At 34.9% G+C, this 12431-nt stretch overlaps 1 protein-coding gene across 3 annotated transcripts in view; it reads right to left on the bottom strand.

The window, feature by feature from the left end:
* Positions 1 to 12431, bottom strand: part of LOC143246471 (solute carrier family 28 member 3-like) — a 29887-nt gene that overhangs the window by 2393 nt on the left and 15063 nt on the right. For 2 of the 3 annotated variants that reach the window (XM_076493235.1, XM_076493237.1), the window contains 4 exons: positions 12214 to 12382; positions 11161 to 11319; positions 8931 to 9017; positions 6160 to 6340 (listed from right to left, as the gene is read on the bottom strand). In XM_076493235.1, the coding sequence (XP_076349350.1) occupies positions 6160 to 6340; positions 8931 to 9017; positions 11161 to 11319; positions 12214 to 12382 (596 nt within the window). The remainder of the gene's footprint in view (positions 1 to 6159; positions 6341 to 8930; positions 9018 to 11160; positions 11320 to 12213; positions 12383 to 12431) is intronic. The other variant, XM_076493236.1, reaches the window with a different exon arrangement.

The raw sequence follows: 12431 nt of genomic DNA, 5'->3' as shown, positions 1-12431 counted from the left end.
TATTAGGGTTAAAAGTAGTGTTAATCGTAAAGGCCCTGTTCTGTTGAGTTACAGATTTCAGCTCTTGGTTTATGTATACGAGAAACTATTGGAGAGAAGGAAAACAAAATGAAATGAACAGACAAGGATATGGATTATGAACATAAAGGCCATAGTTATAGGTGATTCCTTGACATGGCATGTGGATAGAATAGTCTGTGGTAAACAGGGAGAAAGACTTAGATTATGTTACCCTGGAGCGCAGATGGAAGACATGATTGGCAGAACAAGATATATAAGGAAGGGGACTGACAACTATGCAGTCTTTGTTGTGCTTCTAGGAGCTAACGACATAAAGAAGAGTAAGGCAGATGTGCTAATTAATAAGTAAAAGGGAGTGATAAAATCCATTAAATTGTGTTAGGAATAATTGTTGATGAAATTCTGAGTAGGATACTAGGTCTAAATGCTAGGCTGAAATTGATGTGTAAGGATGAGCAGGTTAGCTGTTTGGGTTTGTAGGATCAGTTCAGTGGGAGGGAGAAACTTTTTGGAATGGATGTTCTACAATTTAGTAGAGAATGGCCTTGCATGTTTGAAAGGGCTAATTAACTCAGCTTTCAGGGAGGTTTTAAACTAAAACTATATAGTGTTGAGGACAAAGATAAATTAAATGAAACAAAATTGAAATTTAGAGGAAAGTTTAGCATAGATAATAAATATAAAAATAGTTGAGAATAAGCTTATTTGTTACTATGGTAATACTAGAAGTATATGAAGTAAAATGGGTGACTTTAGATCATTAGCAAGAATGGAAGTTTTTGATGTAATTGGAGTAACTAGAACGTGGTTAAGCACAGATGATTTTGATGACAGAAGTTTATTTGAAATGCATGGTTATAGGCTATTAAATAAGAACAGATAGATTATTAAGAATAATAGCTTGTAGATTGAATCTATTTGGGTGTCTGTTAGTGGATACCAAGGAGAAAGCTCTTAGTAGGAATTGGTTACAGACCACCAGATGAAACTAGTGAGAAGCTTTACAGTTTAAGATTTCAGCTATGAATGAAGTCATAATTATGAGTGATTTTGCTGTGAAATGCTAGTCAAATCATGAGAGAGAGAGGTTTCTGAAAACTGTTCAAGATGAATTTTTTCACCAACCAGTTAAGGAACCTCTTAGAATTAATGCTATTTTAGGTTTATTAACTTTAATATAGAAAGGGTTGAGAGGGTGCAGATAGGGAAACACATAGGTACAAGTGATCATTGTTGTATTAGGTTTGATGTTTTGTTGCATGTGGAAATTGGAAATATTTTGTTTCCAAATTTAAAAAAAAAATTGGGGGGATGCAACAATAATTCTGTCATGTATTTGGCAGCTGAGTTACTTAGACATTGAACAAATGTAGCAAATGTGGAAACCTTGAACAATTTTTACTACTTAAAACAAATATATTCCTTACACAAAGAAAAGGGTAGATGCAAGTAAAAAAATGCAATTTGGCTCATAAAGGGCATGAGAGATAAATTTAAAGAAAAGCATCACAAATTTAAAAATGTAAATTAACTGGTATTATAGAAGGTCAGTAAGTGGCTTGATAGAAGAAAAAGGTTGTTATAAATGGAGCTCAGTGAAACCAGATTAATGTTAAAAATGGTGTACCTCAGGGTCTTAGTCTTAGGACCTTTTCTATTTTTGATTTACATCAATGATATAGATGAAGGAATTACTTAAATTTACAGATATTAAGGTCTTGGGTGCTACAAGCAGTGAAGAGGATGCTGCTGATTTATAAAAGATCTGGATCATTTAGTGAGTTGAAAATAAATAGAAGATGAGTTTTAATTATGATAAATTAAAGATAATGCATGTGGGTTATCATAATTTTAATTATAAGCATGATTTGGATTGCAATAGTCTTAACAGTGTCAAAGAAAAGGATCTTGGTGAATTGGTTGATCAGTCTCTTGAGCCATTCAAGCAAAGTGTTGTTGTTAGTGGTAGGGCAAGTAGGATTTTAGGTTGTATCTGCAGAAATATTGAATACAAGTCTAAATAGGTTATAATTTCATTGTATACATTACTGGTTAGACAACACTTGGAATATTGTCTTCAGTCTTGGGCTTATTACCTTAGGAATTACATTGAATTGTTGGAAAGGATCCAGAAGATGGTTACTAAAATGGTACCTGGGATGGAGGAGATTGTCATATGAGGAGAGATTAAGATTCTTACAACCGTTTTCTTTTGAAAAAAGGGAAGAGTAAGAGGAGACCTGATTGTTAACCTGAAGATGACCTATGAAGGTTGAAATGCTCTGTACTTTATTCTAATTACAGTGCTAATACCCATACCAGCCATCTTGAGAATACAATAATACATCTGATTGAAAGGTTTAATTTTATAAAAAGAGTTGATAATGTTGATGCATCGACATTTTTCATACTTAACAGTGAGAATTGTAGAACTAGGACACACAAATAAAGATATAGAGAAGGTAGAAGCTGTCTTCAGCAAGGAAAATTTTATTTTTTAAATAGTGTGGTTGTTCTATGGAATGGGCTGTCTTTGGATGTTGTGAAACCAGTAAATTTAAGTGAGCTTAAACAAAACTATGAATAATATACATTTTTTTCAATTAATACTTTTAGTTTGGCTTAGAGAATGGGACAGTTAAGATAGAGCAACAGCTCCCTTGTTGTCCCTAAATGTTATGTTAAAAAATAAGAACATTTAATAGGTGTATACATGGCTAGCATAGAATGAGTATCGGAAAATAAGTGGTGGAAAATAATCCATGTCCAGTTGGGACAAGTGAATATAAACGTGCTGAACACGTCGGTGGTAAAATAAAAATAATCACAGGTGATTTTGGAAGACAGTTTTTTCTTATTTCACCATTGGGCAGATTATTTTAGATTATTACAAAATCCAGATTGCCTGACAATATTTAATCTGTTTCTTCAATAACATCAATCACAGGTTACATTCAGTATGCACCCTGTTCATTTCAGCAACCCACTGTGTAGTTTTGTAATTATTAAATACCATTTCAGTAGACTCCACGCGAGATTAGACAGTAATAATAAGCATCTATTCAATGTCTTGCATCGTGTAAAGGGCTTGAGATACTTAGAACCCTTGACTCCCAATCAATGAATAGAGGACTCAAATAACACCATCGTACTTGCTCTTTTAGTTCTGAGAGCATTGTAATGTGATGGTCAATCCTTCTATTTGATAGTAAAGAGTAACCCAATAGGCTGTGGTAGCTGGTATTAACTAAATGTCTTTCCCCCCTCTCTCTCTCTATCAAATATGTAAGCACGCCCTCTACATTCCTACACTCTCTTACACAACCCTTTTCAAACATGTGGTCAGCTATCGGTCAGTTACCTCTTTCTTTCTTTGTGAACCTGACGATGACCGAAAAAGGTAGAAACGTTGTTCGCTCCTAAACAAATATTTTCTCAACCCAAACCATCTGATTTTACATGTATATTTCTCTACAAGTGGGTTTTCTCGTCATCACTGATCAAGTCTTTCCTCTAGTCTGCCACTTAAAATTAAGGACAGCGAGTGCAAATAACCTTTGACAGCTTTTCAGAAAATTCGTCATATGAATATTCAATGTTTTTTTGGTTCCCGTGGCACATCGGAATGCCCGTGGACTTGTACTGCAAGAAACCGGGTTTTGAAACCAGTGGTGGGCAGAGCATAGATAACCTTTTGTATATCTTTGTGCTTAATAACAAATAATAACGTTTTTTTTTTTTAATTTTAAGTGACTGAGCAAATCAACATTACACTTTTAACGACAGTTTCTAATGTGGTCACGTGATAAATATGCAGGTTCAACACCATTTTGCACCCCAGTTATAGTCAGATTTTTATAAATGTTTTTGGCCTGTGTTATGCTTTTCTAATAAATGGTGAAACTATGTTATTGTTTATTCACCAAAGGTGTGTTTATATCCAACTTACTCTGTGCCAGTCCTGTATTATTTTATTGTATCATTTTACACCTATCGGATTCCTGTTCCTAGTCTGCCGTAATCTATATAGTTTTGAAAAATACCTCAGTGTTAATGTTTTGGATCTGGTACAAAGACAACTGTTGAAAAGCTGTGAAAAGCAGCTTATATATTGATTCTGACAAGAACACACACCCAAATAGTTGAATTATGCTTTTGTGCTTTATAATTAAATAGACATATTGAAAGAAATTGAATGTTTATTTACAATTAAAACTAAGTGTGGCAAACAATACCCCCTTCAAGAAATATCTAATGTTTCAGCTAAAAAATAACTTTCATAAAGTAACAAGTTTTGAATACATGGGATTTCTATCATTCAGATGTTGTTGATGAATCCTTCACTTTAAACTCTTCGTTGCGCATGCGTTATCAATTTATAACAAATCGGCAATAGACAATTGTGTTAAATCTGTCACCAGACATAATCTCCAAAACATGTTTCGAGGCCTTTATCTTTACAATCTGGATAGTTTAGACTAGTAGTACAAACCAAAGACGATACCTAGATTATTTCTATTTTGTTATTTATGATAAAGCTACTAAGCCTATCTCCTGCAGTCTTTAATTTGAAACTTCACGAGCAGAGAAAACAAACAAACGAAGTCAGCAGCAGCTCTCTAACTAGCGCCAACCGTTCATGAACCCAGCGGTCCCATAGAAATAGCCCATGACCCAACTTTGACTAATCGTATTTTTTTTTGTTCTAGTACTCACATATAAATTGTACGTAAAATACTGTGCTCCAAAAGCATTGAATAATGGTTAAAAAAAGCCATGATACGAACCGAAAACAAAAAGATAAAAAGGGAAATTAGAGCGTTAATAGAAATGTTTTGAGCCAAATCAGTTTAGATTTTGATTTGAATTACGTGCTATTTCAAAAGAAAGTGATGAGCACTGGCATAGCGAAATAATTAAACTTACAAAAAATTCTCGTGAAACGCTAAGATAACAATAGGCTATGTTGTTATGTCGCTAACTTTAATACTGGGCGAAAAAAGAAATCAAGAATTTGTTAAAACAGATATATTGTCGTATGATTTTAAAGTTGATAAAATATACAGCGGAAGTATGATTCCAAACTTTATCATTATAGCAATAATTTGTGTTTGTTTTGAATTTCCGCGCAAAGACACACGAGGGCTAGCTGACGTCTCTTAATTAGCAGTGTAAGTTAAAGGGAAGACGGCTAGTCATCACCACCCTACGTAAACTCTTTGGCTATTCTTTTACCAAGGAATAGGGGGATTAATCATCATATTATAATGCTTCCACGGCTGGAAGGGCAATCATTTTTGGTGTGACGGGTATTCGAATCCACGATCCTCAGATTAAGAGTCGAGCGCCCTAACCCCCTGGCCATGCCGGGTATTATAACAATGAAAGCTGTTCACTTGTGAGGTAGCCATATTTGAAACATTATTATTAACAATAGAATTGCTAATGTTTACAGAAGCATTCCATTATTAGTGACATAAGAATGATGTGACTATAGTCTTTTTCAAGTCTGAAATACTCTTAAAAGCAACTGGGGTATACAAGTTGTCTGTTATTAATTACAAAGCTACAAAAAAGGCTATTTTCAATCTCCCCACCACACATATCGAAACCCGGTTTTTAGCGTACAAGTCCGCAGATACACCGTCGTGTCACTAGAGTGCGGTAGTATACAAACATGGGTTAGTTGTTTTATTTTTAAAAAATCATAACGAATGTCGAAATGAGACAAAATTCATGTTGATTGTTTTGGCTACTTTATTTTACGGACGTGCTTTGAGGTGAATTAGTTTTTCAATTTTAAATATGTTTTTTTAATAGCTGATACAAAATATGACGTTATTGTAACTTGAAAATCACGGGATAATGTTTTAGAGATTTATAAAAAACAACAACAAACATTTTAATGCTGATTTAAATTCCAGTGTGCAAATTTAAGACCTTTTCATACTCCAGTTTCAGAATTTTAAAACTGTTTATTTTTTTTTTACTCAATAATATATAATAAAACATTTTGTTGGTACAATTCGGCCAATATATTGCAACAACCAGCTTCAATCTGACTACAACTTACAAGAACAGCGATTGGGTGATCTTCAAAGTTATGCTTCTCTAAAAGTTAAAAGCAACTACAGTTACCTGCAATACAGGCTGTCATAAAACATGCAGCTGATCCTGCAATCATAGCTCGAACAGCAACTCTTGCTATGTCATTCTTTCTGGCTGGTGCCAAGGTTCCTAATGCCCCAAGCTGAATTCCAATCGCACTAATGTTTGAAAATCCACAGAGAGCGTAGGTAGCTATCGCCTCTGACCTGGACTAAAGTGTAAAAATGAACAGAATAATTTTTTCCGTGTTCTTAACATTTACATTTATATTACTAATATAAAAAAAAAAGAGATTTAAATTACTTAGAAATAACAGATAAATAAGGTAATCAAAATAATGTCTTAAGAATTTAAGTTTGAAATTTTATCAGAATGTCATGTAGTAAGTACGGTAAGGACCATCTAATAATTTCACACAGCAGTTTAGACGGTTATTAATTATTATCGTGGGCCCAGCATGGCCAGGTGGTTAAGACACTCGACTCGTAATCCGAGGGTCGCGGGTTCGCATCCCGCTGACACCAAATATGCTCGTCTTTTCAGTCGTGGGGGCGTTAATAATATGCAATCAATTCCACTATTCGTTGGTAAAAGAGTAGCCCAAGAATTGGCGGTGGGTGGTGATGACTAGCTGCCTTCCCTCTAGTCTTACACTGCTAAATTAGGGACAATCTTACTGTCGTTTGTTTGTTTTGAATTTCGCGCAAAGCTACACAAGAGTTATCTGCGCTAACCATCCCTAATTCAGCAGTGTAAGACTAGAGGGAAGGCAGCTAGTCATCGCCAACTCTTAGGCTACTTTTTTACCAACGAATAGTAGGATTGACCATTATATTTTAATGCTCCCACGACTGAAAGGGCAAGCATGTTTGGTGAGACAGGAATTCAAAACAATAAGTTTCACAGGTTATAGTAAATTATATGAACCAAAGCATAACGGCTCCAAATATCGTTAATAGCGAAAATACCAAACTGACAAAACAATTAATTTTAACCTTTATAAATAAGAAGGTCAGAAAGTTTAATTAGCTATCCTTATTATGAGGTTGATTTTTAATTTCGATCTAAGTAGGTAGCTTGTGCTAATCGGATGTTAATATTAATTAGACTGATAAGAATAGGAATCGTTTATTTATCTGGAAGTCACGCCCCCCAGTGGCTCAGCAGTATGTCTGCGGACTTAAACGCTAAAGACCGGGTTTCCATACCCGTGGTGTGCAGAGCACAGATAGCCCATTGTGTAGCTTTGTGCTTAATTCAAAACAATAACAACAACTGGAAGTCACCAAATTTCTTACCCATTGAGGTGGGAAAACTAAAGTCTAAGAGGGTTTAGATAGTATAGTAAACCCAACGAAATGTTGGGAATGTACTATTATCATTTGAAACAAATTAATAGTTCATTGTGCAGATATCTTATTATTTTCACAAATGTTACTGTTGTACGATATTCTACCACTGAGCGGATTATTTGGTAAGATAATACCAAGTCTAGTACGCGTAACGATAATGAATTTATCCATTTTTTCAATAAAATTCGCGAGAAGCTGCGTTCACTTTGACTCAAGTTATAGGCCTAAGTTCACAAACAGATATTTCAACATAAATTCGGTAATTACTAAAGGTCTAATATACTAATAACTGTTACCAAAAATCCTTAAATTGGTTAGTTTAACAAAAGCATTAACTCTGACTGAATATCTTAACTTTGTTTGTTTTTGAATTTTGCACAAAGCTACTCGAGGGCTATCTGTGCTAGCCGTCCCTAATTTAGCAGTGTAAGACTAGAGGGAAGGCAGCTAATCATCACCACCCACCGCCAACTCTTGGGCTACTCTTTCACCAACGAATAGTGGGATTGACCGTCACATAATAACACCCCCACGGCTGAAAGGGCGAGCATGTTTGGCGCGACGGGGATGCGAACCCGCGACCCTCAGATTACGAGTCGCACGCCTTAACACGCTTGGCCATGCCGGGCCCATATCTTAACTTAAGCTTTTTTAAATAGTAATTCGATTCCTGCACTCTGAATGTTTTACTGAACTAGTCACTGAACTAACTGCTCTTTCTAAACTCATAAATAATGCACTATTTTTAGATATTAGTTGAAATTTCAAGATCATTGCACCTAGCAAGCATCTAAATTAAAACATTGCAATTTTTACTTATAAAATTATATACACAGCAACAGTCAATAATTGAATTTATATAAAGCACATTCATTGAACTATTTATTAGTCATAGGAGACTCATATTGAGTCATTTATTTTGAAGCTGCTCTTGAGCTCAGTTTTAACTTTCTGCGTCTGTATATATACATTTCTTTTGAATGTAAAACTTGATTATAAACGAATATGTTTATGCTGTATTTAGGAATTAGATGTTCAAACATCTAATACCGCCCTCTACATTCCGACACTCAGTTACACAACCCCTTTCAAACATGTGGTCAGCTTCCGGTCAGTTACCTCATTCTTTGTGAACCTGACGATGACCGAAGAAGGTCGAAACGTTGTTTGCTCTTCTATGTAAAATATTTTCTCAACCCAAACGAGCCGTTTTTGCATATAAGTTTGTTTGTTTTATTATGATGTACAAAGCTACACAAAGGGCTATCTGAAATCCGGGTTCTAGCAGTAGATAGAAGTCCGCAGATATACCACTGCATCATTGGGGGACGAGTTAATCATTCTGTTACGAAGTATCCGATAGCTTGGTTTTATAAAACTGTAATACGTTAGAAATGCAGTGGAATTTTGTAAATGGAACTGTTATTATATATCAGAAATATTACTCACTTTTTGATTACTTGATCTCGAGCTAATAGAAGGCTTTTTGAGAAAACTTTTCTTCATTTCCATACATCGTTTATACTTATGATAATTCTAAAAACAACGAGTTTATAAAGTTATTTAATCTTAACTCATTTGTTGAACACTCGTCATAAGAACATGATAGCTGCGTTTCATTTATATATATAAAAACGGCTGGTTTGTGGTGAGATTTATATATATAAAAACGGCTGGTTTGGGGTGAGATTTATATATATAAAAACGGCTGGTTTGGGGTGAGATTTATATATGTAAATACGGCTGGTTTGGGGTGAGATTTATATATGTAAAAACGGCTGGTTTGGGGTGAGATTTATATATATAAAACGGCTGGTTTGGGGTGAGATTTATATATATAAAAACGGCTGGTTTGTGGTGAGATTTATATATATAAAAACGGCTGGTTTGGGGTGAGATTTATATATGTAAATACGGCTGGTTTGGGGTGAGATTTATATATATAAAAACGGCTGGTTTGGGGTGAGATTTATATATATAAAAACGGCTGGTTTGGGGTGAGAAATTTTTTATGTGGAGGAACGAACAACGTTTCGACCTTCTTCGGTCATCGTCAGGTTCCGTTTTTACATATATATTTCTCTACAAGTGGGTTTTCTCGTCATCACTGATTATTGTGTTTCATTTATAATCCCTAGAGGTTTCTAGCGACGTAAAATCTCAGTAAAAATAATCCGTATACTATCTGACGTGTTCAACCAGTCACGTCTGATTGTTACATGAAGGTTAAATTAAGTATAGATAAACCATATTGTTGCGACGTCTTCTAGCGTTGGGCTGATTAGTTTGGAGTAGTTCACAAAAATAATGGTCAATTCAGTCCACGTTAACGAAAACGAGGCCCGGCATGGCCAGGTTGTTAAGACACTCAACTTGTAATTTGAGGGTCGCGGGTTCGAATCCCTGTCGCACCAAATATCCTCGTCCTTTCAGCCGTGGGAGCATTATAATGTTACGGTCAATCCTAGTATTCGTTAGTAAAAGAGTAGCTCAAGAGTGGCGATGGGTGGTGGTGACTAGCTGCCTTCCCTCTACTCTTACACTGCTAAATTAGGGACGGCTAGCACAGATAGTCCTCGTGTAGCTTTGCGCGAAATTCGAAACAAACAAAAACGAATTAATAAATATTTACTACAGCCAAGTTCGCTCGTAGACGTAACTTCAAATATAAAAACACATTTTAACAAACTCCGGAGCAAATGTAGGCGTAAATTTAAACACAACGTTTAAATGTAAACTGAGACGTAAGCTCAACTTACTTGCATAATTGTTAAGCTAATCCATCTAATATGCGATTAAGCGCGATAATTCTAATTACCAACACTGAAATGAATTCCTTAGTAAATACTTCACAATTATATTAAGGTTAATTCACTGGATCTCACATCCTTGCACCTGGAAGGTGCTTTTTATAATTTGTTTGTTTTAAATTTCGCGCAGCGCTATCCGCCCTTAATTTAGAAGTGATATCTAGTCAACATCACCTATCGCTAACTCTAGAACTATTCTTTTACCAACGAAAAATGAAATTGACTGTAACTTTACAACACACTCACAGTTGAAAGGACGAGATGTTCGGTGACAACTATTCGAACCTGTGACCTACAATTTACGAGTCATTCGCTCTAACCGCCATTATTGATAAAACACTCATATTTACTACTTTTGTAAACTGATAAATACAAATTGTATTCAGTTGTTTACTAGTAAATATCAAACTTTACTTAATACGTATGCAGCAAAGTTTTTACACACAAGTAACGAGTCCTAACGTAAAATTTGCCCATTTATTTTAAAAAGTAGTTTATTGTAAACAAAGATAAAATTACTTTTTTAAAATTGCAGTAACAAACTTTCACTGTCTTGTAGAATGTCTGATTCAGTGACGTAGCCGAAAAAACACTTGTTATCTTCTCACTTCCTATTCGGGAAAAACGACTTTTGCCTACTTTTAGTTTATTGGTCACCATAACATTGATTGGCTTGGATACCAACTGATAAAAATGGCCAGATTATAATCTTGATTTCAATTGCTACGAAAGTGGTTTTATTTCAAAATATAATTCAACTGAAACTCTTAAATCTGCTATTTTCTCAGGTTAGTTTTGATTATAGTACGTTATTATGATATATTTACAAATAAATAAATAAAATGATTTTGTTAAAAACACTGACTTACCGTAAGTGCTTGTTTTTCTATTAATTTGCCCAATTCAGCATAAGCAACGAACTCGTTCACTGTGGTCTTGATACCTATAAGTCGAGAAACTTCCTGGCAGTCTATCCAAGGAACTCCCATGATAAACGCTAGAGGAACAAATATCTTGGAAAGTAGCCACTAGAGAAAAAAGAATCATAAATTATTGAATAAAATAATAACGACAGACTTTCTCGGTTAGTGGCTGATAAAATGAACTGTATGCGTGTGGTTTCCCACCACTTCTGTGTGCAACAAAACTGTATAGTTGATTAAAACCATAAATTCGAACTTTATTAAATTTATTTTTTAAACCTGTGCTCCATTTTGTGTATGGTACAAAGATGTTTTTTATCGTTTGCTTGAAATTGAGCACAAATCTACAGAAAGGGCTACCTGTGCTTTACTCACCAGGGGTATCGAAACCTGGTTTCCAGCGTTGGGAGTCCACAGACGTGCCGCTGCGCCACTGGGAGGCGTTCTTTATTGAAACTAGTGAGAAACATTTTAATTCGCAGTATAGGGCTAAAAACCCATAAGACTAACCGCGTTCTGTGATGTCGATAAGTCTACGGATTTACAAGAAAAATCAGGGTTCGATTCCCCTCGACAGACGCAGCAGATAGCCCGATGTGGCCTTGCTATAAGGAAAAACCCACACACAGTGTCGATAAAAAGAACAAATTAATAAAATGAATTAATATTCTATACATGGTCATGTGGATTTATGAAATTGTTGGACAAAAATTGAGCTCAAATAGAAAGTAAAGCATTTCTTATTTTAATGATACATCTGAAAAAGAACCTTAAAAACTGACACTGCAAACATTTTCAAAGTGGACTTTCCAAAGGACTAAGTTAACAAACCTTACCTAGTGCCTTTTTTTTAATAATATTTTTATTATATGACAATATTCATAAAAAATGTTGCAAGGTTAGCTTTAATCAAAATAAAATATTGCTTTCGGATTGGTTACCTCGTTCAGTAGAAAAGGCTTAAAGCTTCGTAATAACTAAATTTAACGCTTTTATCACCTCAAAAGTTATGAAGTCCCAACCAATAAGGCTTCCAAACCAAGTCAGAGAAGAATCCAGGAACCTCAAGACGGCAATGAAAGCTACTAAATTTGCAGCAATATTTGCTACTAATGGAATTGCTGAGGATACGCCCTTAGTTGCTGCTTCTAGCACATTGTGTTCTTTGCTAAAAAATAAAGATACTTACATAGAGAACAAAACTAGCACAAAAAACA

This window comes from Tachypleus tridentatus, chromosome 3, assembly GCF_004210375.1.
Source record: "Tachypleus tridentatus isolate NWPU-2018 chromosome 3, ASM421037v1, whole genome shotgun sequence".
Lineage (NCBI taxonomy): Eukaryota > Metazoa > Arthropoda > Merostomata > Xiphosura > Limulidae > Tachypleus > Tachypleus tridentatus.
Note: the sequence above shows the minus strand (reverse complement) of the source record. Positions and strands in the feature narration are given on the sequence as shown.